This window comes from Microtus ochrogaster, chromosome 10, assembly GCF_000317375.1.
Source record: "Microtus ochrogaster isolate Prairie Vole_2 chromosome 10, MicOch1.0, whole genome shotgun sequence".
NCBI classification, from domain to species: Eukaryota; Metazoa; Chordata; class Mammalia; order Rodentia; family Cricetidae; genus Microtus; species Microtus ochrogaster.
Window position 1 is genome coordinate 66,131,300 of NC_022016.1, and position 27,555 is coordinate 66,158,854.

Sequence of the window (27,555 nt, forward strand, 5' to 3'; positions counted from 1 at the left end):
GAGAGAGAGAGAGAGAGAGAGAGAGAGAGAGAGAGAGAGAGAGAGAATAAATCTATAAGAATAGTAAGATGAAATCAGAAATCAGACAAATAAAACCTTGAGTCATGGATCTGCTATTATTCTGGTCAAACTGCTTCTGATATATCTGAGACTATCTTGAGGACAACACATTTAAAATGTGTATCCTGTGGAAGCTGATAGCATCTCAGAGCTCAGAATGCTGGTCACTTAGGCACACTGTTGAGGATGTGTCAATCTGTTTGCTCAGAGGAAGTGTCATCCAAGGAGACTGACAGTATTCTTTATATGGAGACTGTAGGCACAGTATGCAGTTCCTGCCAGGGAGCCTTGTACATATGATACTAAATTTAATGCTCAGAATTCCTCAAGACATAAATTTATTTTCGCTTTTGCATAAGAGGGATCTAAGAACTAGGTATGATGAACATCAGACCAACTTGGGTTTATCAGACTTTAAAGCTCTTTCTTGTCCAGCTGCTGTTTATTGTAGAAAGTAAGTAAAATAGAAAATTTAAAGATTTATTTTTATTCTGCGTGTTTTGGTGCTGTATGTGTGTGCACCTTATACATGCAGTACCCAACAGAGGCCAAAAGAAGGTATCCGATCCTCTGGAATTGGAGTTCCTGAATGCTGTGAGCCACCATGTGGGTATGAGTCATCTTTTCAGCCCATGCGTATTGTTTTCAAAGTTTGATAAAAATCAATTTATCTTTTAACTTACTTAATTTTTCTTGTAAAGACAGGATGTCACTCTGTAGCCTAGGTTGGCTATGAACTGTACTTTATAGGCTAGACTAGCTTTAGATCCAGGGTAAAGTTTTTGTCTCAGCATTCTGAGTTCTGGTATTACATATGTAAGTCATAATGTCTGGTTTACATGTCAGTTAATGTATGGATTGGGTTGAGAGAGAGAAAAGGTCTGTCTGTCAGTAATTCTCAGATATTCTCCAGTATTCACAGCATCAAACACATCTTTAAAGGACTTCTTTGGTTTGCTTTTTTGCTTTTTTTTTTTTTTTCGAGACAAGGTTTTTCTGTAACCCTGGCCCTCCTGGAACTCATTCTCTAGAGCAGGCTGGCCTCAGAGATTTGCCTGCCTCTGCCTCTGCCTCTGCCTCTGCCTCCTGAGTGCTGGGATTAAAGGTGTTGTGCCATCACTGCCCTGTTGAAGCTTGCTCCAACAAAATCAGCTGGGGATATTTGGGTAGAGGCATGAGGATTAAGGAAATGTCAGACTGAAAGAAATGCAGATAGGAAACACGGGGTAGATTCAGGAGACTGCCAGTTTATGCTGCACAGCCCAGAGTTTGTTTCACAGCCTGCTTATATACAAAAGCAGAACAAAACACAACACAGTCAGTATCTAACCACACGTCATTCCTGTCCTTGAGGAGGCAGACTCCTGTCTGTCATGCGCCTGCTGCTTGCAAGCAGTTTTAACTCGATGTTCCTAAGGTTTGGTGTCAGCAATATTCTTTCTGCTAGATAGTGTGTTCTTTTTTTTTTCATGGGCAAAATGCTTTTTTCCATGGGCTTAATCAAAACTTTCTCACAACCCTCAAGGATACTGGAGCAAGAAGAGCAGGCGAGCTTGAGCTCAAATGACTTTTTAAGTCAGAATTGACTCCAGACGGAAACTGAGTCACACGTGGGCTACCACAGTGCCCCGGCCATTTGTTTTGTTGGTTTTTTTTCTTGGGGGGGGGGTGTTCTTTATTTTTTATTTTTATTTATTTTTATTTTATTTTTTTTTGAAGCAGGGTTTCCCTGATTAGTCCTGACTGTCCTGGAATTTACTCTGTAGACTAGGGAGGTTTCAAACTCTACCATGCCATCCTTCTTTAGATCATTTTATTTTACTTTTGCAAAGGCATTGAAGTGTTTTCAAAAGTTAGTTGTTTTGTTTTTGTTCTTGAAGTGCAACTACTCAGTGGCTGAGGCAGGAGGATCTCATCGTCAAGGCTTTGCTGGCTACAGCACAGCATATTGTGTGCTCAGGTGTTGCACAACTCTTGATCCACTTTCATTGATTTGTGACTTAAAGAACGAGGTGATCCATAGGTACTTTATGGAAAGAGAATGGTGAGACTATCAGTGAAATACAGGTTTGGGGCTGCTGGATAAGATAAAGCAGCTGCCATTTCGGCATCGTTCATATCAATCTGACGGCTATTTTTGCACTTACTAATTCCTTAGAACACCTGTTTTTCTGTAAGAAGAAAATGTTTGACTCTCGGTGACAGATGCAAATTATCTACATGATTTTAAATTAAAGAGTTGAAGTAAAATAGGGAAAAAATAGTTTCTGGGAAGTGACTAAATATATACTTGATGGTGTCGTGTTCTTTGTTTGCCCAGCTAATATTCTTTATTATTTGACCAGGCCCCAGTTCTGTTCCTGATGGTCCAACTCCAAGGCAGCTTTGCCCATTTTCATCAGGGCTCCTGAAGCTCTCATTATTTTAAAATTTTTGTTACTTTGTTTTTTCAAGACAGGGTTTCTCTGTGAAACAGTCCTGACCATCTTAGAACTCACTCTGTAGATCAGGCTGGCCTCAAACTGAGATCTGCCTGCCTCTGCCTCCCAAGTGCTGGGATTAAAGGTGTGTGCCACCACCACCCAGCAACTTTGAAAGTTTTTAGTGTTTGTGTTTGTGTGTGTGCGTGAGAGAGAGAGAGAGAGAGAGAGAGAGAGAGAGAGCGCGAGAGAGCGAGCGCGAGCTGGAATTATGAGTATAGGCCACCATATCCAGTTTACTATGTGGGTCCCAGGTACCAAACTCAGATTGCCAAGGCTTGTGCCGCATCTTCTAGGCCCTGGATACCCCTTAAGTAGGTATTTATTTTAGCTGAGTATTATGTGGGTAGAAACAGAATATCACCATTATTAAAGTAGAAAGGCAGCTAGTTTTTATTCCCGTCCTCTGTAGGTAGAGACTGCTTGTTCGTTTCCTGGCTGCCCATACCCCAATAATAACATAGAAACTATATTAATTACAATACTGTTTGGCCAATAGCTTAGGCATATTTCTAGCTAACTCTTACATCTTAAGTTAACTCATTTCTATTATTTTGTGTATCGCCACAAGGCTGTGGGCTACCAGTTTCTGGCTGGTGGCTGGTGTCTTTCTTCTTCAGCAGCTGCATGGCGTCTCCCTGGCTCCGCCTACATTCTCTCTATATTTCTGTTTAGATTTTCCACCTGGTTTTACTCTACTAAGCCACTGGCCAAAACAGCTTCTTTAATGACCAATGGTAATAAAGCATATTCATAGCATACAGAGGGGAATCCCACATTATCTCCCCTTTTCTGTTTAAATAAAAAGGAAGGTTTTAACTTTAACATAGTAAAATTACATATAACAAAACAGGTATCAAGCAAGAATTACAGTTAAAATATTTATGTCTACTTTATCTTTTATCATAACTAAGGAAAATTTTAGTTATAACTATTTATTTTTCAACTCCATCAAAGACCCCAGAAGGATATAATGTTACCTAAGTTAACAGGAAGTATATTGTAAGCAACTCCCAAAACTTTAGAATTGACAGAGACATCTTGCTGCCTGGACAGTTACCCAAAGTTCTTCTGTAATGTTGGGGCATCCATCTTCAGCCTACATAGATTTCTCTGAATAATTTGTTTTTTCTTTCTTGCACCAAAGGATGGGAGACTACAGACAGGGGACCACATCTTGAAGATTGGTGGTACAAATGTGCAAGGGATGACCAGTGAACAAGTTGCTCAGGTGCTAAGGAACTGTGGGAATTCAGTGAGGATGCTGGTGGCCAGAGACCCCGTTGGTCAAATTGCAGTGACACCTCCTACACCTGTATCCTTACCTGTTGCCCTGCCTACTATAGCCAACAGGACCCTTGGTTCTGTGAGTATAAAAACCATTCTTCTTATATCAAATGCTACCTGTGATTCAATGCAAGATGAGAAGTTCTCTCAGCTGGGTGACCATAGTAGTATAAGTCACACTTCAGTGTTCATATTTGAAACAGAGAGAACTCATGATGAATATTAGACATGTCTGTTTCTCTCTCTTCCTCTTTTTGGTGTGGTGTGTACATGCATATGTGCATGTGTGCAAGTACATGCACACATATTTGCCTTGAAGCCAGAAATCATTGTATTCCACTATTACTCTCTACCTTACTTTTGAGACAGAGTCTTCTCACAAAGTTGAGCTTGTCATTTCAACCAAACTGGATGGCCAGCAAGCCCCTGAATCCTGTCTGTCTCCCCAGTATTGAGAATACTGGTTGGTATATGCAACCATGCCTGGCTTTTAACATCTGCTGCTAGGTTCTGAACTTTGTTCCTCACATTTATACAGCAAGTGCCTTGCTGACTGAACTGTCTCCCAGTTTCTCCTCCCCATGAATAAAAGCATGAAGAGATGGGAAGAGAAGGAGACTCTGTTAGAACAAGCAGAAGGCTAGCACTTATCTTCAGAGAATCATTTCCTGGGAACTAAAGAAAAGGAATTTTATTTTTTGATTTTTGTTTTTGTTTTTCAAGACAGGGTTTCTCTTTGTAACAGTCTTGGCTGTCCTGGAACTTACTTTTTAGATCAGGCTGGCCTCAAACTCACTGAGATCTGCCTGCCTCTGCCCCTCAGTGCTGTGATTAAAGGTGTGCACCACCACCGCCCAGTGAACAGGATTTTGTAGCTATGATGTTAGCACTTTGTTTAGTTTCTCCAGGTTGTGGTGCTAATTGATTTCAGTTCCCATCTTTACTCATGCTCACTGAAGTCTTTTTATCCAGTCTACAAGGCTCTCTGATGTGTGTGGTTAGTTTCTGATGCTGATGTTTGGGCTTGAAAACAGTGCTGGTGTTTAGATACCTTATCCCTTTTAGATGATAAATATTAAAGTTTTAGAGCCAGTTTATATATATAAAATAACTAGCTTCCCCTTGGCTTCTAAATTTTTTGTTAGGCTTGTGATTCTTTCAGAAAATACAGCTTCAGGTTTTTCCAAATGTCTGTATTAATTTTCTATTGTTATAAGTTGTTTCAGATTTAGCAGCTGAGGACAATACCTTTGGTTAGTTTCAGTTCTATAGGTCAGAATCAGAATGGGTTTAGCTGGGTTTTCTGCTTAGATTCTTAGAAGGGTAAGTGGAGATATTTATCTGAGCTCCCTTCTTGATATCCTGGGCTGATGAACTCATTCAAGTTGGTGGAGGAATGCAATTCTTGGCTATAAGATGGAGGGCCTTTTCTTTGTTGCCCTCCAGCCAGAACATCTTTCAAGCCCTTATGGTCCTCTTATTCCCATCTTTCTTGTATGACCCCTCCACCTTCAAACAACTAGTTGATCTTTTATGTTTCAAATCTTTTTCTTTGCCCTCTCTTACCAGCAGGAGAAAACTCTGCTTATAAGGGGCTTCTTTGATTAGATTAGGCCCACTTGAATAATCTCCCTTCACAGGGGCAGGTTCAGGGATGAGAAATCATGGGGACCCTCTTAAAATTCAGTTGGTCTCAGAAAAAACTGGGTACACAGATTGAGTATGTATACATTTATACAACTTAAAATGTAACAATGGGTGCTTTATTTCTCTGCAGGACTGTTCTCTTTTTGAAACTTACAATGTTGAACTTGTTAAAAAAGATGGACAGAGTCTTGGTATTAGAATTGTTGGCTATGTTGGAGCAGCTCATCCAGGTAAATGAATCATTCCTACTTCATATTTTGGATAATTATAAAGGATGTTAAGATGTCTAGATAATAAAATTAAGTACCCACAGAATTTAATTTAAAACTCAAACAATAAAACTATGAATCTAGAATAGCAAGCAGTTTCTAGTCAGTGAGTCACATTTTGCCTCAATAGTTTAACAGCTGGCTTTATAGTTAGTAACAAAGGAATTTAATGTCTAGTCTATTTTGTGACATTGGAACTTCACTTTTCTCTAGTTCTGTTTTGAATATTTTGTGACTGTTAAGATATACAGTATGTGTCTGGGATAAAGTAAATTGACTACTGTATATTGTATATTGTAAATACCCAAAATATATTTGTGTTTAATCATGAAAAAAATAAGATAGAAAAGTATTTCATTAGAACTATTTTCTTTCATATATGGGGAGTACATTGCAAGAATACATGATTCAAGTAACTGGCTAATTTTTTTTTTCCTCAAATGTAACCTGAAAGTTAGCAGTAGCTTTCACTGTTAGTTTTTCCTTGGTTATTGAAGAATTACTAGTTAAGTAAAAATAAACCTTTAAAAATAGTTGGCAGTTACATGAGAATTTAGCTATGAAGTATTTTAGTTTTTCTGAAAAATAGCAAGTAGAAAGTTATTTCCCTAAAAAAAAAATTGTCACCATGCATGGGAGCAGGTGGAGAGATTAAGAGTGCTAATGTATTCACAGGCCGGAATGAAATTCATGTCAGACCACTTTGTGCTATTTCAGCCTAATGAAATATCTAATTTCAAAACTTCTGATTTTTCTACGTGCCACACTTTTTAGCTTCAGAATTTAGATAAGTCCTTTAAAAGCTAAGTATGTATTTAAAAAATAATGTTGCAGAAAACATACTGAATTGTTATCACTGTCTTTTATCTTGTTAAAGTTGAGTGGTGACTGAGTTCCTAAACTTATGCCTCAGTGTCTAAGGAAAAATTAATGAATGAGAGAAAATTTGATGTTTGTGTTATTGAGTACAGAGAAGAATCTTTTTATGTATTTACTCTCAAACATGTGTGGGCTTGGGTTGTTTTAAGAGGATGAGAAAAAAGGAGACATTTGAAATGTCAACAGCTTTAAAAAACACTTTATTCCATTTATTTTTGGTCCTTGATTTTTGTGCTGGGGTTTGAGCAGGCATGGTGGCATTCTCCTGTAATCTTAGTCACTTCAGCAGCTGAGTAGGAAGGGTCGTTTGAGCTCACAAGTTTAAGGCCAGCTTGGGCAACACAGAGAAACTTAATCTTAGAAACCAAAACAAACCAAAGAATCTATTCAGGGAATGCAATTAAAGTGTAAAACCCTTTAAATGTTTAAAGATAACTGAAATACATGTTTTAGTAAAGAGGCAAGCACTGTTCTAGCATGGCAGATGCAAGACTGAAGTTGAGAGGAGACTTGAGAAAGAAGCATTTGGGCAATGGGGAAGGAGGATTAGATAGGGAAGAAGAAACCTGTAGAGTCAGGAAAGCTATTGGTACTTGGTGCAATGTTAGTCTGGGTGTCATGCCTTGTAGAAGGAATATGTGGAAGATGATATTGAAATATATGGTTAACTGATGAGGCCAGCCTCTAGTCGGCACCCATGCTATGCAAAAAAAAAAAAAAAAAAAATCCACTGATATGGTGAGGGCTTAGGAAAAGTTCTTGTCTATCCGAGGGTTAGACTTTTTCTGTCTAAGGGGAAGAAATAAGCAAACTCACACTTTCTGATGATAACTTTCTCTTTTCATTTTGAAAAAAAATCCTCTGAACATCTCTCTTGTTCCTCTACATAGCTCTCCACAGCAGCCTAATCAGCTCTGCATCCCTCCTTACTGCTCTGCTCAGAAGCTTCTCTCTAACTGCCCAGCCTGCACATCTCTCCACCCCTTTTCTCCCATCACCTTCTTCAGAGCTCCACACAGCCTCCTATCCTCAGCCAAACTATGGACAATTATATGTTACATTTCCAGGGCCTGACCCATTCTCAAAAAACAAGATAAGTCACACAAGTTTCTCTTAGGCTTGGGATGCCACATTGACCAGCCATGCACATAGCCTAAATAGTTCAGGTTCTCAGACTGAACCTTGAGCCCATAACATAAACTGAGGCTGGAACTACATGCAAAAAGTCAGTTGCTGAGAAAGATATGTCTGCTAATGTTGTTTCTAGCCTGACCTTGAGTCAGCAATAAACAACACTTGGGAATTTGTCCATGTGTATTTGTCTCTAGGAGCAACCAGGTATTTGTCTCCAGGTGCAACCGGATTGTTTTGAATATGTTTGGAAGTCTAAAATTATTTGACTTTGTGACTGAGAAAACTATTGCTCTCCTGTGTCAGTCTGAATAATGAAAAATATCCTAGTGTTATATCTATTCATCATAATTACACAATTAAGTAGACATCATCTTCCTGACCATCCACAGCTATATGAGTGCCCAATAGCTGAAATATTTTCACGAGATAAACATACAAGCAATGGCAATATACCCATAGCAGTTCTTAGGGAAAAAAATGAAGTGGCACATGAGAGAAATTACAGATGGTAGCAACTGGTTTCCACTGCCAGTGACCCATGGACTTTTCCTTGTGTGGCTCCCCAATAGAGAGTCATTTGTCTGGTGGGTTGACCTGCTGAATGCTAGTTGTTACTTGCTGTATACCCCCATGGCCATCTGCAGAAATATAAATTATTTTTCCTGATATGGATGATCTGGGATATGATTCAGTAAAGTTTATATAATTATGCTAGCAGTGGGAGCTTAGTAATACTATTAAGAGATACAGTTTTATACTTAAACCATTTTCCTTGTAGTTCTTTCTCTTGGGAATGTTACTTTTTATATGTTTATAATTTTTATAGCTGTTTGTTGTTAAATATTTAATTTTATAGTATGAGGATTATCTTGTGCTGCTGAGCTCATTCTATTTTTTTAAAATTATTATTCTATGTGTATAGGGATGTGTGTGCCTGTCCTGGGGTTCCTGAAAAGGTCACAGGGCCACTTTGTGAAGCTGATTGTTTCCACCTCTATGTGTGCTCCTAGGATTGAACTCAGGGCACCAGGCCATCTTGCTGGTCCCATGCTAGCTTTTTTAAAGGACCACATGTGGTTTTCTTTGTATCTGGATGATACACATCAGCACTCAACTTAAATATAGGAGGGATATGTGTGACTCTTGTCTTGATGCTAGTGAAAAATGATGAGAGCTTGCGCTGAGTTAGCAGTTCAAGTAGAGATAGACCAGGGTTTGTCCTAGCTCCCCAGAATCCCAGCTTAGAGAGAAAGGCATTCATCAAGGTTCCATTACTGATTATTTCTCCAGAAGGGTAGTCATCAGTCAAATCATTTTGAATTCAGGTCACTTGTGATGGTGACAGTTTGAAATAATCCATCAATTTCCCTGCATGTGTTCAAAATAGTATTTACGAAGTCTCTAGTCAGCCTCTTTAGCTAATTAACCTCTTGATAAGAATTTTGCAATCAGGTCCTAATTTTAGCTTTCTTCCTTTCTTTCTGTATGTCTGTGCACTTTCAGGGGAAGCTTCAGGGATTTATGTGAAAAGCATAATACCAGGTAGTGCTGCATACCACAATGGCCAAATTCAAGTGAATGACAAAATAGTGGCTGTAAGTAATGGCTTTCTCTTGTACGTTTGAATCAAGATGGAGGGAGGATGGTTGGTCTTTCTATCATATTCAAGAGAAGAAGATGGTTTAGTTTAATTTTGTAATTTTAGTTTTATTTTATTTTTGGTTTTTTCGAGACAGGGTTTCTCTGTGGCTTTGGAGCCTGTCCTGGCACTAGCTCTGTAGACCAGGCTGGTCTCGAACTCACAGAGATCCGCCTGCCTCTGCCCCCCGAGTGCTGGGATTAAAGGCGTGCGCCACCATCGCCCGGCTCCAGTTTTATTTTAATTTTAAGGTTTGTTGTTTTTTGGCACAGGATCTGACTATATAGCCTTGGCTGGCGTAGAGCTCAGTTTGTAGACCTGGCTGTCCTTGAATTTAGAGGTCCACCTGCCTCTCAAGTGCTGGGATTAAACATGTGCTCCACCATACCCAGCTCATAAGGTATTAAAAAATTAGCTTTACTAGTGCAGTGAAATCGTATTTGATTCAGACTCTTATATGATTTATTCCTGTCAAAGAGGAAATATTCTACTAAACATATTGGTGGGGAAAATTACACACTTAAATAAATGTATGCATAGAAATGTATCTGAAAGGTGTTTCCATATTCTCTATAAAGTACTCTTTAAGAGTCTGTATGTATCATTGGGTACATAGACCTCATGGGTAGAGACATGTGGATCTCTGAGTTCAAGGCCAGCCTGTTCTACAGAGCAAGTTCCAGGAAAGGCTCCAAAGCTACAGAGAAACCCTGTCTTGAAAAACAAAACAAAACAAAAACCCAGAAAACAAACAATATATGTGTGTGTATGTGTTGGAATTTATTTTCTTATTTGCATGTAAATTTGTCAACAAAACTAATTTTATATTTTTATTCAAAAATACTTTCTGATACTGCATAAAGTATTTGGGAAGAAAAATTAGTTTCCCCATTTTATTCAACACTGCCAAAGTTAAAAATGGGAATAGTTGATGGGCATGATGACTCAGACACCTCTAGCCAGCGCTCAAGAGGCTGAGGCAAGAGAAATACTAAATCTGAGGCCAGCTTGGGCTGTGTACTGAGTTAGTCTCTCTTTGCTACATAGTGAGACCTTCTTTCAAAACAAAAATGGTGATGGTTTGGTTGAAACTCTCTTCTTTCTCTTGATGTCATAGGTGGACGGTGTGAATATTCAGGGTTTTGCCAACCAGGATGTTGTTGAAGTATTACGAAATGCAGGGCAGGTGGTGCACCTAACCCTAGTTCGCAGGAAAGCATCTTCATCAGATTCTCCATTTGAACAGCCTTCAGACAGAGGTAATTCCTGCTCCTATCCTTCTCCTCTCCATGGAGCTGAGTTTGGAAGAATGGCAAAGGTGTGGTCTGGAAGATTGAGTAGGAAATATGTAATGGCATGATGGGGAAATGAGTCAGCTGGTCTCCTTTGCAGTCTTTTCCCTGACCTGCTGGGGTGCACCAGCCCAAATGACAGGATGCAAGCACTGATTGCCTCGAAAGGTGATGGAAATCACTGTTTTGATCTAGGATCCTTCATTTGCTTACACCTTGATATTTCTCAAGCTTCACGTCCCAGATTGTTTTTATGATGTGTTTTACTCTATTTTTCTCTTGATTTGTCATTTGAAGCATGGTGAAAAGATAAAATAGAAATTTTTTTCAAGAACATTTTTTTAAATGGTATTTTTTTTTTGTCGATAAGGTTAGAAAATAGAAAGCTTCATTGTGTAAAAATATATAATTTGTGAATATCAGAGGACATCTTTTAGGAGACAGTTTTCTCTCTCTACCATATGGGTTCTGGAGATTGAGCTAAGATCATCTGTGTTGGCAGCATGAGCCTTTACTGTCTGAGCCTTCTTGCTGGCCAGTATTTGGGTCTTTAGCATATAATCACACTATGATATGTTACTAAAGTTCTCATGGTACATGTCTGTATTCCTCAGGAGCTCTGATTGTCATTTTATAATTTAAAAAATATTCTGTTAATTTGTGTGAGTTTTTTTGTTTGTAGCATTCTGTACACTACATGTGTGCCTGGTGCCTGTGAAAGCCAGAAGAGGGCAGCAGATCCTTCGGGAGTGGAATTACAGTTTTTAGCTGCTATGTGGGTGCTCGGAATGGAACCTAGGTCCTCTGGAAGAGCAGCCCGTGCTCTAGACTACTGAGCATCTTTCCGGCTCCTCTGATTGGCACTTAAAAAGAAACTATTATTAATATTAGTTTCATCAGGTTTGGTGGGGATGCATATCTTTAATCCCAATACTGAGGAGAGAGAGGCAAATCTCTGTGAGTCAAGTCCACCCTGACCTCCCTGATGTACATAGTAAGTTCCAGAGCAGTAAGGGTTAAATAATGAGGACTTCTAAAAAAAAATAACAAAAACAAAACAAAGAACCCAATAAAACAAAACAACAGCAACAACCCCCACCCCCCAAGAAAAAAACTTAAGTTCCAAGGGATCAAAATGTTCTTTTATGATCTCTCCAGGTACCAGGCATGTACATGGTCAAAATAGTCATGCACATAAAATAAAAGAAATAAATCTAAAATGAAAAAAGTTATTATTACATTAATTGCTTTTCTCATTGCCATGACCAAATACTTACCAAGAAACATTTTAAGAAAGGAAGGAAGGATTAGTTCTGGCCTATAGTTCAACAGACATTGTTCGTTATGGCGGGGAAGGTTTGGTCACGGGAGTGAGACATTAGCTAGTCGCAGAGCATCTCTAGTTAGGAAATAGGGTGAAGGATGTCAGTATTCGGCATATTTTCTCCTTTTGTTCAGTTCAGGATCTCATCAGGTAGAGTGAGGTCACCCTCAGTCACCCTAATCTAGATGAGCTGTCACAGGAATGACCAGAGATTCCTTTCTGATTGGTTCTAAATCCCATCAGTTCACACTCTAGATTCACCTTCTCTTTGTTTGTGAGGGCCATACCTTCTGTCTCAGCACTCGGAAAGGCAGATGGATTGCTATGAGTTCAAGGCCAGCCTGGTCTAGAACATAATAAGTTCTAGACCAGCAAGAGCTGCATAGTGCAATCCTGCCTTAAAGATTAAAAAAAAAGAATCTCTGTTGTTAACTTTGTGCACATTATTGACTAGCTTATCCATAGACCTTTTCTATCTTCTGTGATTGAAACTTCATGTCGTTAACTCTCCCCTTTTGTCAGCTGCCATTTTACTGTTTCTTTGAGTTTGACTGTGCAGATAGCTCAAGTAGGTAGAGCCCTGCAGTATTTATCCTTCTCTGCTGAGCTGACTTTACTTCACAGTGTCCTCCAGGCTCATCTAGGCTCTAACAACTGGCTAGATTTCCTTTTTTAAAGAATCAACAATATGGGGCTGGAGAGATGGCTCAGAGGTTAAGAGCATTGCCTGCTCTTCCAAAGGTCCTGAGTTCAATTCCCAGCAACCACATGGTGGCTCACAACCATCTGTAATGGGGTCTGGTGCCCTTTTCTGGCCTGCAGGCATACAGACAGAACACTGCATACATAATTAATAAATAAATAAATAAGAATCAACAATATTAATTATTTTTGTATATACACATTTTATTTATGTATTTATGCCAAGTGTTCACTGAAGCTGTTTCCTTATCTTGGTTATTATAAATAAATAATGCCTCAATTAATGATTGGCATTTCTTATCCTACTGCTATGTATGCATTTCTTTATGACATCAGTTGATTAATGATCTAAAAAAATACTATGTGAGTGGTTTTAAATTCTCATGTTACAGTGATAGGAGTTTAATTGGTTGTATGTTTGAACTTTTTGTTGTTAAAACATTTCAAGCAAGCCAGGCGGTGGTGGGGCACACCTTTAATTCCAGCACTCAGTAGATAGAGGTAGGCAGATCTTTGTGAGTTCAAGGCCAGCCTAGTCTACAAGAGCTAGTTCCAGGACAGGTTCCAAAGCTACAGAGAAACCCTGTCTCAAAAAAACAGAAACAAAAATTCAAAACCAAACAAACAAACAAAAAATCCCAAACATATCAAGCATATAGAAAAACAGAACAGAACGAACACCCAGTTACTTTCCACTTTGATCTGACAGTCACCATCTCCCTATATTCCTTCTAAACCACTTTTGAGTGAATGGTGTCAGCATCATGAAATATGAATATTTTATTAAGCAATCATGCTATTATCACAACAAAGAGGACTACTAATATTAAATATCAGATACTATATATATATAGTATATATATCATATATATATAAATCATATATATATATATATGATTTCTCAGTTTGTAGTGCCAGGGAGATTGCTTTGTGGATAAGAAGGTAAGAATGCTTGCTTTGTAAGATGAAGACCTGAATTCAAATGCTCAGAATCTATGCAGAAGCTGAGCATGGCTGCCCATTGCTCCTGTAAACCCAGCACTGTGAGGGCCGGAGGCAGGAGGAGTGCTGGGGTTTGCTGACTGCCAGCCTAGCTCCAGGTTCAAAGAGAGATCCCATCTCAAAAAAATAAGGTGGAGAGTGACACAGACACTTGAAGGTCTCCTTAGGTCTCTGTGCATGCACGCCAGTATACACATATATGTGCACATCAAGAAAGAGAGAGACAGGCAACACATACACATTTCCCAGTTACCCTAAAATATCTTTTGTATTTTTTCTTCCTATATTCTCTTCCTGACTCCTCCCTTTTAAAATCCTTCCTAAATCATGCATCCCTTGCGTTGTAACTGTGTGGCTTCTGAATATGGAAGTCCTCCCTCATCCCTGCTCTATGTTTTTTTTCTGAAGAGATTTGTCTACTAGACACTGAAATGCCACAACCTGAATTTTGATTATTTCTTTGTAGCCTTGTACTTTTTTTTTTAAATTTATTTATTATTGAGGATTTCTGCCTCCTCCCCGCTACCGCCTCCCATTTCCCTCCCCCTCCCCCGATTAAGTCCCTCTCCCTCATCAGCTTGAAGAGCCATCAGGGTTCCCTGACCTGTGGGAAGTCCAAGGACCGCCCACCTCCATCCAGGTTTAGTAAGTTGAGCATCCAAACCGCCCAGGCCCCCCCAAAGCCAGCACGTGCAGTAGGATCAAAAACCCATTGCCCTTGTTCTTGAGTTCTCAGTAGTCCTCATTGTCCGCTATGTTCAGCAAGTCCAGTTTTATCCCATGCTTTTTCAGACTCAGGCCAGCTTTAAATACTATCAAGTTATTTTTTAGAGTTAGTTACTTAACAGAAAACTTTAGTATTATAGGAGTTACCTGCAGTGAGGTCCCGCAAAGGGTGAGTGGGAGTGAAATAAGCTCATTTGATTGTGCCGCCCTACTTCCCTGCAGGACTAGTGATTCAAGCCAGCAATTCTTATTTTAGGAATTGGTGCAGAACCACCTAAAGTACAAGCCCTAACTGAATCCCTGGAAACAGAAACTAATGTGGGTACAGAAGCAGAGGAAATTGGAGAAAGACTGGATAATCTAAAAAACAACAACATACAAGCCTTAGAAACACCAGGTAGGCCAAAAACCTTTTCTTTGGAGTACTCAACTGTTTTGTTTATTAACCATTTCTTCTTGGTAGTTAATATGGTGTGGCATCTGCAGAAGCAGACTTAGACCTATGCAGTAAAGGCAGTAGTATTACACCAAAGGCTTAGCAAAGCTACAAATATCCTAATAACAGGTAGGATTTAGAGGTCTGTATAAAAGCAGTCTATCTGATGGAAGCTCATGCTGTAGAGACATCTTAGAGATTTAAGGTGGGATATTTTTCTAGGGATGTACCACTATGGTAGGATGCTAGCCTAGCATATATGAGGCCCTAGGTTAAATCTCTAGTACTACCGCAACGTCACACCCCCTACATTTTAATAAAATGGGGTGTTTTCACTATAATCTTAACACGTTTGGCAATAGATCACCAAGTGTATTTTTGTTTAATCTTTGTTTAATTGTGTTTCAAATGCATATTTATTAGTATACAATAACTATGTAGCATTTTAATTATGTGTTCTTACTTATGTGTTACAATTGTATTACATCTAAATATTGTAGGTCTCTGCTTATATATAGAAGTGTTTCCTCTTCATAAAAATTAACATTGGTTTTTTTTTTTTGGATTTTGGAGACAGGGTTTCTCTGTAGCTTTTTGGTTCCTGGAACTAGCTCTTCTAGACCAGGCTGGCCTTGAACTCCCAGAGATCCGCCTACCTCTGCCTCTGCCTCTGCCTCCCGAGTGCTGGGATTAAAGGCGCTTTGTAAGTTGCATCAAATGATAGTCTGCAGTATATTTATTTTAAAATTTTCGAATTGTTTCCAATTTTGACATGTTAGCTGTTATCGGGACTGTGTTCTGCAATCATACTGAGTTACATAGCTCGGTTCCTTCTACAGAGATACTTAAGGAAAGCTTTGCCAGCTAAGGGAAACTCCTTACAATATTTAGCACCATCCATGTTCCAGAGAATCTGACTTTTGGCTTTTATATATATATGTGTGTGTGTGTATGTTAGGAAAGATAGCCCGAAGGAAAGTATTAGTAATATCTCACTCAAGATAAAGATTTAGAAGCTACTCTTTTGGATCCAACTAGAGTACAATTAATTGTTACTGTTTTGATTTAGTTGACCTCAGATGAATATCAAAGAACTAGGTGAAAATCGGATAAAATTGAAATTAGAAGTAGTTTTAGAAATGGTGTCTCATTGCTATTGTCGTTATTTTGTTTGATTTTTGAGAAAAGGTATTACTGTATAGCTCAGGCTAGCCTAGAACTTAACAGTGTTTCTGTCTCCACTTCCCTATGCTGTACCCATCCCTTTTTGTTGTTGTTCTTTTTAAAAAAATATTTTTATATTTTTTATTTTGAGATAGGGTCTCACTATGTAGCCTTCACAACCTGGAATTTGCTGTGCAGACCACAGGCTGGTTTCAACTTTACAGAGATCTGCCTGCTGCTGCCTTCCATGTGTTGGGGTTAAAGGTTCACATTACCACACCCAGCATGTGCTAGGGTTTTAAAAATAAATTTCACTATATTTTCATGCACAGGTATAATTTCAGTTCGCAAGTATGCCTGCCTCTCCTGGCTGCTATGACCTTAGTCTCTGTCTCACGAAATGGTTACTCTCTTGTGCAGCTTTTTTTTTTTGTTGTTGTTGTTGCTGCTGCTGCTGCAGGGAGATTAACCACCCTTCTCTGGCCATAGTCCTCTGAGCTGTGCTTTAAAATGCATAGCTGTCTGTACTTTCATTGTTTATCTGAAAGGTAAAAGAACGGCCTCAAGAGATTAGAATCATCAGCATCTTCTTTTACTTGGGTGAACTTTCTGTCTTCTGACTACCATGTTTGTACGCTTAGAATTCCCTCAATGCATTATAGATTTTGTTCAGATTCATTTAGCAGATATGAAACTGCACCTGGAAGACACTGAACAGGTAAATTGTTGAACCTTTTAAAGAACTTGGTAAAGGTGCTGGAAAGGTGGTTCAGTGCATAAAGGTACTTGTAGTAAGCCCGAAAATCCCAGGTCAGTTCCTATAACCAGCGTAAGGTCGAAGGAGAAAGCCACCTCCACACAAGTTGTTCTCTGTGTGTGGCTTGTAGACTCTTCCTCCTGCCCCCTACCCAACACTAGTAAATTGAAAGAAAGAAAGAAAGAAAGAAAGAAAGAAAGAAAGAAAGAAAGAAAGAAAGAAAACAAGCTGTAAGAATTCAGAATTTCTTAAGGAAATGTTCACAGGAGTGCATGCCACCAGAACGATTCTGATACTTGTTTTAATAGGATCTTTGATTAGCTGTCCCTAAATGTAATCTAGCATATCAGTTAATATAGTTATTTCCTGGATGTTCTTTTGTAAATGGAGTAATTTAAGTCCGTTAGTGTTCATTAGTCTTAGTCTCTGATTCTGAAGTAAGTCTATTTAACTTAATGATTTGTAGTATGTAATTAAGCATTCTGTGCAGCCAAAGAGCTGCTCTAGAGATGAAAAGAGCTGATGCTGCATGTTACATTTGACGGTAGGCAGATGGTTATGTCACTTGTGATAAGCGTTCTGTGACATGAAGAACTTAAAAAACGTGGAACCTTTTTATCCTCTGCTGTTAGTATGGATGTAAGTGCAATGATAGTTTTAGTACTTTGACTTTTATCTGCCAGGCATTCTTCAGACTGCTAGCTACTCTGAGAGTCTGGGGAAGATTATACGGAGGGTAGGCCTGGCACTTCAAATGTCTGTGCTTATAAAATAATCTCACTTGTGTGATAATGGCACCATTAAATCGAGAGCATTAAAAAGGTACAAATATCCTAATAATTAAGCAGCAGCAAAAGACTGGTATAAAATCAATGTTTCTATCTGATGAAATTCAGATTTAGCCTTTCTGTCCATCCTGGCTTACAGAAGCCTGGCTGGGTTGTGTCACTCTGTCTTATTGATTACAGTGCTAGCTCCGTAGGCATTTACATTCCCAGTAGAGAGAGGGAATGGTACAATTCTGTGTAAGAGCTACATAAAACTAAGCCAGATATGTAGGAAACTACATAGAAACTATACATTCACTTGCACTTCATCACTTCCTCTACCCTTTAAGATATTTCTGAACAAAAGTTCCTTCACAAGTCTGTCACAGGTGGCTTTACATTTTGTATTATTCTCATAAGTCACTTTGGTCTATATTACCAGGTAGATTTAAATTAATACATTTTCCTTTTTACTCATTTCCTCTTTTCCTACTGAAGCTGAGCTGTTATTAAAGAATTTGTTAGTTAATATGTTTGGCTTACAGCAGCTTCACTGCTCTTTTTCTTATAGATGTATATCCAGAGAAAGGCCAAGGCGCTCCGGAAAATGAGCTGAAATCCAGATGGGAAAACCTACTGGGCCCAGATTATGAAGTAATGGTATGTTTCATTTCACGTTACACTCCTAGCGCTGTAATTCAAAATGACAGGAGAGAGTCAAAGAAGACACAGGCTGCTTCTATTGTTTTCTTCCTGTCTTTCTTTCCTATTAGGGCAATCAATCAATTTTTAAAGCGTTTTAAGCTATAAGAACAATTAAGGACTGTACACAGACTTCAGTTACAATTAACAGACACTCAGATCATATTGAAGACATTTAGGTCAACAATAGGCAGAAGAACATTAGGAGGGTGAAAGCTTGCCTTTAAATTTATAACTTGAATCAGCTGCTTAAAATGGCTGGCATCTTTATGATTGCTTTTATGATCTGTTCGTTTTATTGTACACTGAAAGGGCTGTGGATATTAGTCCTATGTTTCACAAAGAATCTTACAGTTTTATGAGAAAAATGAAAGAATGATTATGAAATGTATTTAGAAGAACAGGAAGTAATTTAGGTGAGGTATGAGTTTATGGTGCCAGCAGGCCATTAGGCTTCCCTTCACCAGTTATTAGATTTGGCCAGTAAAGCATCGGCTACATTTCCCGTGAGTCCACAGGAAAGCAGGAGCTGCTGGAAAACTCTCATCGGTGGCCATCAAAGATGGCAATGAAATTTCTGTTGTATTTCAAATTTTCTGTTTTGAGACAAAGTCTTGTTATGTAGCCCTGACACATCCTCATGTATATGGTCATTAATACTGGGTAGACACTTTGTGTTTTGGATGTCTGGCCACTGTCACCAGAGTTGCTTTAGTGTCTGTCATTAAGATTAGTCACATGATCGCTTTCTTGTTCTTCCCAGGCCTGCGTGTTAGTTCTTGTATCTGCAGAGTCTCTACTTAATAGAGCACTGTCACTAGACTGCTCTCTAGAAAGTCACTCATCCTTGTGTATGTTCAGGAAGTGTGTGGCTCACCGGTTGTATGATGGAATTTTTCATTTTCACTCTTTTGAAGCAGGGTCTCATATGGTCCAGGCTGTCCTCAAGCTCACTTCGTAGCCAAGGATGACCTGGGACTTGTGACCCTCCCGCTTCCACCTCCTCAGTTGTGGGATTACAGACATGAGCTATCATGCCTGACTGAAACTCAGGGCTTTTGTGTGCGTGCTAGGCTAGCTTTACACTAACAGTCATACTGGGGAAAGCTCTGTGGTGGAGGGATGTGTGTTGTGTGTTAAAGTCTTATTCTCCATAGCTCAGATTTTTTTTGCATCACATGGTGAAGTTGAGGCTGGAAACAGGAGAGATTTTAAGTTGGATCTTTATAGTGATCCCTCTAACGTTCTAGGCATACAAGGAGAGCCTGGTAAGGCAGATGAGTGAATGGATGCGTGCGTTCCTCTTTCCTTATTGCACTTTCTTTCAGATCTACTCGTCTGGATTTTTGCTTGTTTTCTATGGAGGAGGGGATATTCATTTGAGAGTGGATCTTATGTAGCTCCAGCTAGCCTAAAACTGTAGAGGCTAACCTTGAATTGCTGATGCTTTTCCACCGTCTCCTAATTTATGTCTACACGACTGACTCATGGAATATAAGACCTGAGTTTGAAAGTTTAAAAAGGCAATGCTCTCAGTTTTGTCAAAAGAAAAAAAAATCCTCCCTGCCCCCACAGGGTCTCACTATGTAGTCCTAGAATTCACTCTGTAGACCAGACTGGCCTGACCCCTCAGAGATCTCCCTGCCTCAGCCTCTTAAGTGCTGGGATTAAAGGTATGTACCACTATGCCCAGCTAAGAGTACAATATTTTTATTTTTGTTTTTTTGAGACAGGGTTTACCTGTGTAGCCCTGACCTTGAACTCAGAGACCTGCCTGCCTTTGCCTCCTGAGTGCCAGGATAAGTGTTTTAATATGTACTGTAATTGTGCGTATGAGCGTGGCTGTGCACGTGGAGATCGGAGGACAGCTTTCAGGATCAGTTTTCTTCCACTTTTCCATTTGTCTTAAAGACCAAACTCGGGTCATTAGGCTTGCACAGAAAGAGGTTTACCTGCTGAGTCATTCTAAAAAAATAATTATTTTCTGTGTAAGTGCCTGACTGAGTGTGTATGTGCACCACCTGTGTGCCTGTGCCCCCAGAGGCCAGAAGATGGTGTCAGATCCCTGGGAGCTGTAGTTCCAGATGGTTGTGAGCCACTGTGGGGATCTGGGAATCAAACCCAGGTCTTCTGGAAAAGCAGCCAGTGGTCTTAACTGCTGATTCGTTTCTCCAGCCCCTGCTGAACCATCTTGATGGTCCAACAGTAAATTTTTTACAGATCTAATATAATGAGAATTTTACTAAAATTTGGAGGATCCTAGGATTTAAAGTTGACATAGTTAGACCTTCATATTTGACTCCATGTGTTGATTCCACTTTGTCACTGTAGTTTAAACACATTTGGGGAAATTTTCATCAGAACTGAACAGGTACAAACTTTTATTTTCACATCATCATTCTTAAACAATATATTGTGACATTTTTGTCGCATTTTCTTTGTATTAGATATCAAAAGTAATTTAAAGCTGATGTCAGTATGTACACTTAGTACACCTTCATGAAAACTTGAGCAACCTCTTAATACCAAAAGTTGGATCTATGTGCTATTCAGATATTAGTTGAGTTTTATTGGTAGACATTGGTAGAAATAAATTTCTTGTGTGTGTGCTGTTCAGATATTAGTTGAGTTTTATTGGTAGACATTGGTAGAAATGAATTTCTTGCAAGGAGAAGTAGTTTACTGATAACCTGCACCTGTAAGATGTTAATAAAATACAGTCCATGCAGAGAAAGTACAGGAAGTCAAATTATATGTCATCTTTAGTTCAACTTCTAGATAATTTAGGATGAAAATATTAATGTAGAGAATGACAGAAAAGCAAATGTATTGGTATGTGCTATACTTATGGATATCAGAAATACTGGATAGAGATTTTCAGATGAGTTGTCAATGTGCCGAGTTTGCTGATATTTCAGAAAACAGGAGGAAATTAAATTATGCTCATACAGACATGGAAACATTTTTCTTGTAAATGTAGGTAGCTACCTTGGACACACAGATTGCAGATGACGAGGAACTACAGAAGTATTCAAAGGTAAGTACTTGACTTTAAAATGCTGCTGTGTTTTATTGTTATGATGAGCTTTCTTTATGTTCTTGATGAAGAAACTAAGTGACGTGACCTAAAGTCCCCAGAATTTAGTCATAGATGTTTTCCAGAAGCAAGATAGGCTCTCAGTTAAAAGATAGAAATGGTTAGATAAAGCTGGGGAGAATAGAATCAATATGCCATTTCCAGAAGCCAAAAACTCAGGTTTGACTCTGCCACTGTCATGAGAAGGTGACAGGTGAGTGTGTCGGGTCTTTGGGTATTGCAAGGAGACTTTTGGGAAAGGTTTTCTGTAATGGGGACAGGGTTAGGCTTTGAAAAGCATGATTGGCTGTCCAAGGACAGAAAACATGGTTGACCTTCTGGGTTTGTTATTCTTAAACTATTTGAGTTCATCTTTATTGCTGTTGAGAACATGCAGTCATGTAACTAGGACAGATTTTTTTCCCCAACACTTTCATTGTCTTTTCTTACAGATTAATTTATAGTTTTTATTCTAGATAACTAGAACCTAAGGCAAGCAAAATGTATACAAGCCTTCTGAGTGGTTTTCTCAATAAATAATAAAAAGGAAAGATTTTATTGCTCAGAGAGTTTCAGAAACACTATTATACTCCTACATGAACCCAGAGTCTGAGCTCAACTTAGACCCTTCATTTAGATACAGTGTACAAAATGAGTTCTTTGTGGACCAAAGAACTAGGTCATTGTTTAAGAAAACTTGCTGCTGTTTCAGAACACCTGAGTTCTATTCCCAGCACCCATGTCAGGTGCTTGTGTTGTGGGAGCTGCGGGCTGTGTTCCTGCCACCCCAGCTCCTGGTCACCTGGCTAGTTTATGCCCCGAAATAACAACACACAAACTGTATTCTTTTAAACACTGCTTGGCCTATTAACTCTAGCCCTTACAGGCTAATTCTCATATCCCGATCAACCCATCTCTAATAATCTGAGTAGCATCAGTCTTACCAGGAAAGATTCAGCATGTCTGACCTGGCAGCTTGCTTCATCACGTCTGGCTCTGAGAGGAGCTGCATGATTTCTGAGCTCACTTCCTCTTCCTCCCAGCATTCTGTTCTGTTTACTCCGCCTATCTAAATTTTAACCTCTCAGGGCCAAAGCAGTTTCTTTATTTAACCAATGACCTTCCTCCATCATGCTTGTAACTGCAGCTCTAGAGGACCTGAAGCCTTTCTGTGTCTTCTGTGGGTACCCACAGATATATGTTTCTGACATGCACACACATGAAAGAATCTTTAGGAAAAATGAGTTTCATGTGGATTTCTTAAGCTAAATATCTGTTCCTATAGTTTTACTGTTTGCTCCTTTGCATGTTTGATACTTTGCTTCCATAATTGTGTGACATATGTGCTGTTGTTTTAGATTTGTGTGTGTGTGTGTGTGTGTGTGTGTGTGTGTGTATGTTTGTGTGTGGTGTCTGTGTGTGCTTGCACACACAAGATCAGAGGATGACTTTCCAGATCTGGTTCTCTCCTGCCACCTTGTGGGAACTGAGGACTGAACTCATGTCAACAGGCCTGGGAGCAAGTGCTTTTCGCTGAGCTGTCTTGCTGGCCATTGCTTGGGGTTGGATTCTCAAGGTTGATAGTGGAGAATATTTCTTTCCTTCTTAACAGCTACATTTTAAGTCACTTCCTCATGGAGGCCATGTTGACTAGTTGACCAAGCTCTCCTCAGATCCACAGTGAAATCAACATTGCTCTTTATAGGTATTTGTAAATTATTTACAGTCTCATCTTTCTGACAGCAGGTGTTGATTAATAATCTGGGGAGATATTCCATTCAGAAGGGGAGTAAAAAATGTAATAACCCATCTAAATTCAATAGTTACTTACTTTCGAGAATTTTTCTTATTAGCTTTAAACTTTCTTTGCTATGTAGTTGAAAAGCTTTGGAGAGACCCCTTTGGCTTTAAAACATGCCTTGGACCAGGCTCAGTTCATCACACAGCTTTCCTTTGTTGTCTGTTCCCATGATGAACAGCATTAGGCCAGTATCATACTTCCTAACAAGCCAAAGGGGGCACAAAGCATGCTTTGTGTACATTTTAAATAATCTGATTCTGCAGGCAAATGATGTTCTCATTTCCTCATTTTCTAGTTCCCTGCTACCAACCTAATTCTACCACCTTTCCTGCTCAGCATCTGTGCCTTGTAGAGTTGTATCCAGTGACTGGTAAAAAAGATAAAAAGACTTTGAGAACCATTTTCTAAAATGCTACCCATGCATTCAGCTCTTCATTTATCAGATGTTGATATCTCCTCTGCCATATGCTATGAATACACTGGGGTTCTAGAAGAGAACAAATCAGAAAGTGATCCTTTATATTGCTGTATTAGTGGAAGAAACAACAGCAAAAGGTTAGTCATTTACTAAAGATAACATGTGACCTGAGACTATTAGGCAGGGAAACTAGATACGGAACCCAGAAGAAAAAATCCAGGAGAAAAAACGACTAGCAGCTTTAGGTTAGCAACTTTAGACAAGATGGTAACATTTAAGAGCCCTCACCCCCACACCTCCAATTGTCCTTGCTGTGACTAGTTCCTGCCATGTTACCAGGGCTGTGTGGAATTCTGTGTTTTCCTGCTTCTGCTTCCTAAGTAGCTCAGATTTCATGCACACACATTCTGGGCTTAGAAGATGACATTTTAGGGGATAATTTAGGACATGAAGTAACCAACCTAATTTTCCTTGCAACATAATATGATCACTGAGATATGTGGTGCTAGGGGTGAAATGCAAATCAATTTAAGATATGCCTTCATTAGTACAGCTCAGTGGTAATTGATGGTTTTCTCTCTTAGGTGCATGCATCTAGAACTTTTAGACTACAACCTTTCAAAAGCTCTTTCCCTTATATGCTGTTCTTAAATAATTAATTTAATTATTAGTTTGAGATTTTTTTTTTGCAGTAACATTTTTCCCCCCATAGTGGAAGACAAGGGACAGCCCAGATTATATCAGTCTCTTTAAATTTCTCTGTTCTTTGTGTATGTTTGTGTATTTGCAGCCAGTATGCCCATTTCTTGTTTAATATATATAAAAGATGTGTACTTTTCCATCTAACATTTTCATTTGTTTATCTATACTGATTTTTAAATTAAGGTCTCATCAAGTTAGTGGCTTATGACCTAAGCACTATAACTTTTAGGATTTTTTTTTGGTGTGCACGTGTGCACATGTGTATGTATGTACCAAGTGTTCAGTGCTTGTGGAAGCAAGAAGAGGCATTGAATTCTTGCAGGAGGAGTTACAGGTAGTTATGAACCTCCTATTGTGGGTTCTGAGAACTGAACTTAGATCCTGTGGAAGAGCACCAAGTGCTCCTAATCAGTGAGCCATCATGCCAACACCCACCATAGCTTTTTAAAAATGCACTTATAAGTAGGGTGTTGTTGTCTTTAATCCCAGCATTCAAGAGTCAGAGGCAGGTGATCTCTGAGTTGGAGGCCAGGCTGGTCTACAGAGCAGTTTTGGGACAGCCAGAGTTACTTAGAGAAACCGTGTTTCAAAAGGCAAAACAAAACAAAATCTACTTATAATTGGATTTTTAATCATTTTACATACCAATCACAATTTTCTCTTTGCAGTATGTAAAGAAAAGTATAGTGAGCCAGTCAAAACCTATTCTACAGGTGAGCTTATAGGAGGCTGTATAAGTTGAATAGCAGTTATGCAGCTAGATAATAGCAGCGGCAGGCTGCAATTTGTTGTGCAGTCATTCATTCCTGAATGAAGCATCCCCACTGTTTGCCGGAATCTGTGTTGTCATTTGTGGAGGAAATGAGTAGGTTTATCTATTGAGATATCTCTTTCCTTGCACTCCCAGGCTTTGTTGATTTCCCATGGGAGGCCTTACCTTTCTGAGGAGTGGATGGTGGTGGGCTGGGGGGAAGTGGAGAAAGGAGGATGAAGGGAGGGAGGGGAAACTGTGATTGGTATGTAAAATGATTAAAAATAATATTTAAAAAAGAAATGAATAGGTCTCTGATCCCGTGGAACTCCGAATCTGGGCTTGGACAGGGCACTGGAGTGGACAGGCAGAAGACCATTGATAGTGCTTTGTGAATCTGGAGAACAGCTGCAAATGAAGAAATAGTGTGAACAGAACTGGCAATACCACTTTGTTGTTTTATTATTAGTATTGTTTCAAAGATTTAACTTACTGGTTTTTATTTTTTTTTAATATTTATTTATTATGCATACAATATTCTGTCTGTGTGTACGTCTGCAGACAGAAGAGGGCACCAGACTTCATTACAGATGGTTGTGAGCCACCATGTGGTTGCCGGGAATTGAACTCAGGACCTCTGGAAGAGCAGGCAATGCTCTTAACCACTGAGCCATCTCTCCAGCCCAACTTACTGGTTTTTAAAGGGGACATGAAGGACGAGCAAAGTAGGAAGACAATACAGTGCCCTATGTTTGTTAATACCTTAATGAACTGGGGAGGATGGCACAGCACTGGGAGACTGAGGCAAGAAGATTACCTCGTGGCCCAGGCCAAGCTGGGATACACAGGGAGACCCAAGAAAAGATGAAAGAAAGTCAGTACTGTAATGAAACTCTTTGCTCTGTATACTCAGTTAAATAAACAAGGAAAATGACCCATTCATCAGGAATCAGAACAGCTCAAGTTGCCGAATGCATTGCCTAGCACAGGGAAGCTTGTGAGAGCCTTCTTTGCTGCTGCCACTCTGCCTTTTGTATTCTAATAAAACTTTTACTTTTAAGCTGTAAAAAAAGTTTAATTTCTTCCATGGAACATATGTCCTAAGACTCAGAATAGACAGCAGGGTTAGGGAAATTGAAATAATATGTATAGTTTTCCAATGTCACCCATAGTGATATTTCATTTGTATTTTAATAAATAAAGCTTGCCTGAAGTTCAGAAAGTAGAACAGCCACCCTGGTCAACCTTACAGATCACACAGTGGTGACACACACCTTTAATCCCAGAGCCACACTAGTTTGCCATAGAAACGAGGTGGTAGTGGTGCATGCCTTTGATCCCAGCACTAGAGAGGAATATAAGACGGGAAGAGACAGCTCTGACACACAGTTTCTTTCTGAGATTCCTGGAGGCAGGATCACCATTTCATACTGAGGTAGAGGTAAGAGCCAGTGGCTGGCTGTTTTGCTTTTTTGACCTTCAGGTTGAACCCCAGTTTCTGTCTCTGGGATTTTATTAATCATGCTATAGTCATCTTGTTCATCTTTCTTTGTTTTCTTACAGGACTAATTTGTTCTTTCTACTTTCCAAGTTGTATTCTATTTTCAATTGATATGTAATATCTTTATTTCTGGAGTGTATATGTATACAGTGTATAATGCTCAAAGCAAGGTAATGATTAAATTAAAATAGTTGACATTTTCATTTTCTTAAATATTTTGTGACCCTCCATTAGGAGGGTCAGGTTTCAAGGCTGTAAGCAAGTTTTGCCAGCCTATGGCTTTCTGTAGGTGGTTGTCTCCCAATTGCCATCCTTGGAGATTCAAGAGCTTTAGGTGTGACAGCTAGTGATAATAGATACGGTTTTCCTGTGAGGTAGAAGCTCTTTGCAGTGACTTGAACATTAGCTCCTCTGCTTCTAGGAAGCTGTAAATCATGACCCCAGTGCGGTTTTCCCGCTTCTGAGGATCCTGCCCTTTTAGCGATGGCTTTCTTGGCAAGTGTTTACTATTAAGATGATCACAGTACTGTAAGGAAAAGCATTAGCCTCATCTTAGAACTTTCTGCTGGCTGTCCAGTGTCATATGAATGAGCACCAATAATGCCTTCGGTATAAAAAATAAAAAGAGCAGGCCCATTTCTCCAGCTTGAACAAATTGAAAGATTCTCTTTATTCTCTCTTGAATATATTTCCTAAGTCAGCGAGCCTGAACTTGTGGTTTTCCCCTCCCTCTGTAGTGAGCAAACACACTTTATTTATTGATTTATTGATTTATTTAAGATTTCTGCCTCCTCCCCACCACCGCCTCCCATTTCCCTCCCCCTCCCCCAGTCAAGTCCCCCTCCCTCGTCAGCCCCAAGAGCAATCAGGGTTCCCTGCCCTGTTGGAAGTCCAAGGACCACCCACCTCCATCCAGGTCTAGTAAGGTGAACATCCAAACTGCTTAGGCTCCCACAAAGCCAGTACGTGCAGTAGAATCAAAAACCCATTGCCATTGTTCTTGAGTTCTCAGTAGTCCTCATTGTCCGCTATGTTCAGC

General features: G+C 39.4%; 1 protein-coding gene across 1 annotated transcript in view; it reads left to right on the forward strand.

Annotated features, from left to right (window-relative positions):
• Positions 1-27,555, forward strand: part of Patj (PATJ, crumbs cell polarity complex component) — a 317,960-nt gene that overhangs the window by 31,185 nt on the left and 259,220 nt on the right. Inside the window, exons 8-14 of the mRNA XM_013348556.2 lie at positions 3,688-3,906; positions 5,605-5,704; positions 9,260-9,351; positions 10,513-10,654; positions 14,698-14,838; positions 18,137-18,225; positions 21,248-21,304. Coding sequence (XP_013204010.1) covers positions 3,688-3,906; positions 5,605-5,704; positions 9,260-9,351; positions 10,513-10,654; positions 14,698-14,838; positions 18,137-18,225; positions 21,248-21,304 — 840 coding nt within the window. The remainder of the gene's footprint in view (positions 1-3,687; positions 3,907-5,604; positions 5,705-9,259; positions 9,352-10,512; positions 10,655-14,697; positions 14,839-18,136; positions 18,226-21,247; positions 21,305-27,555) is intronic.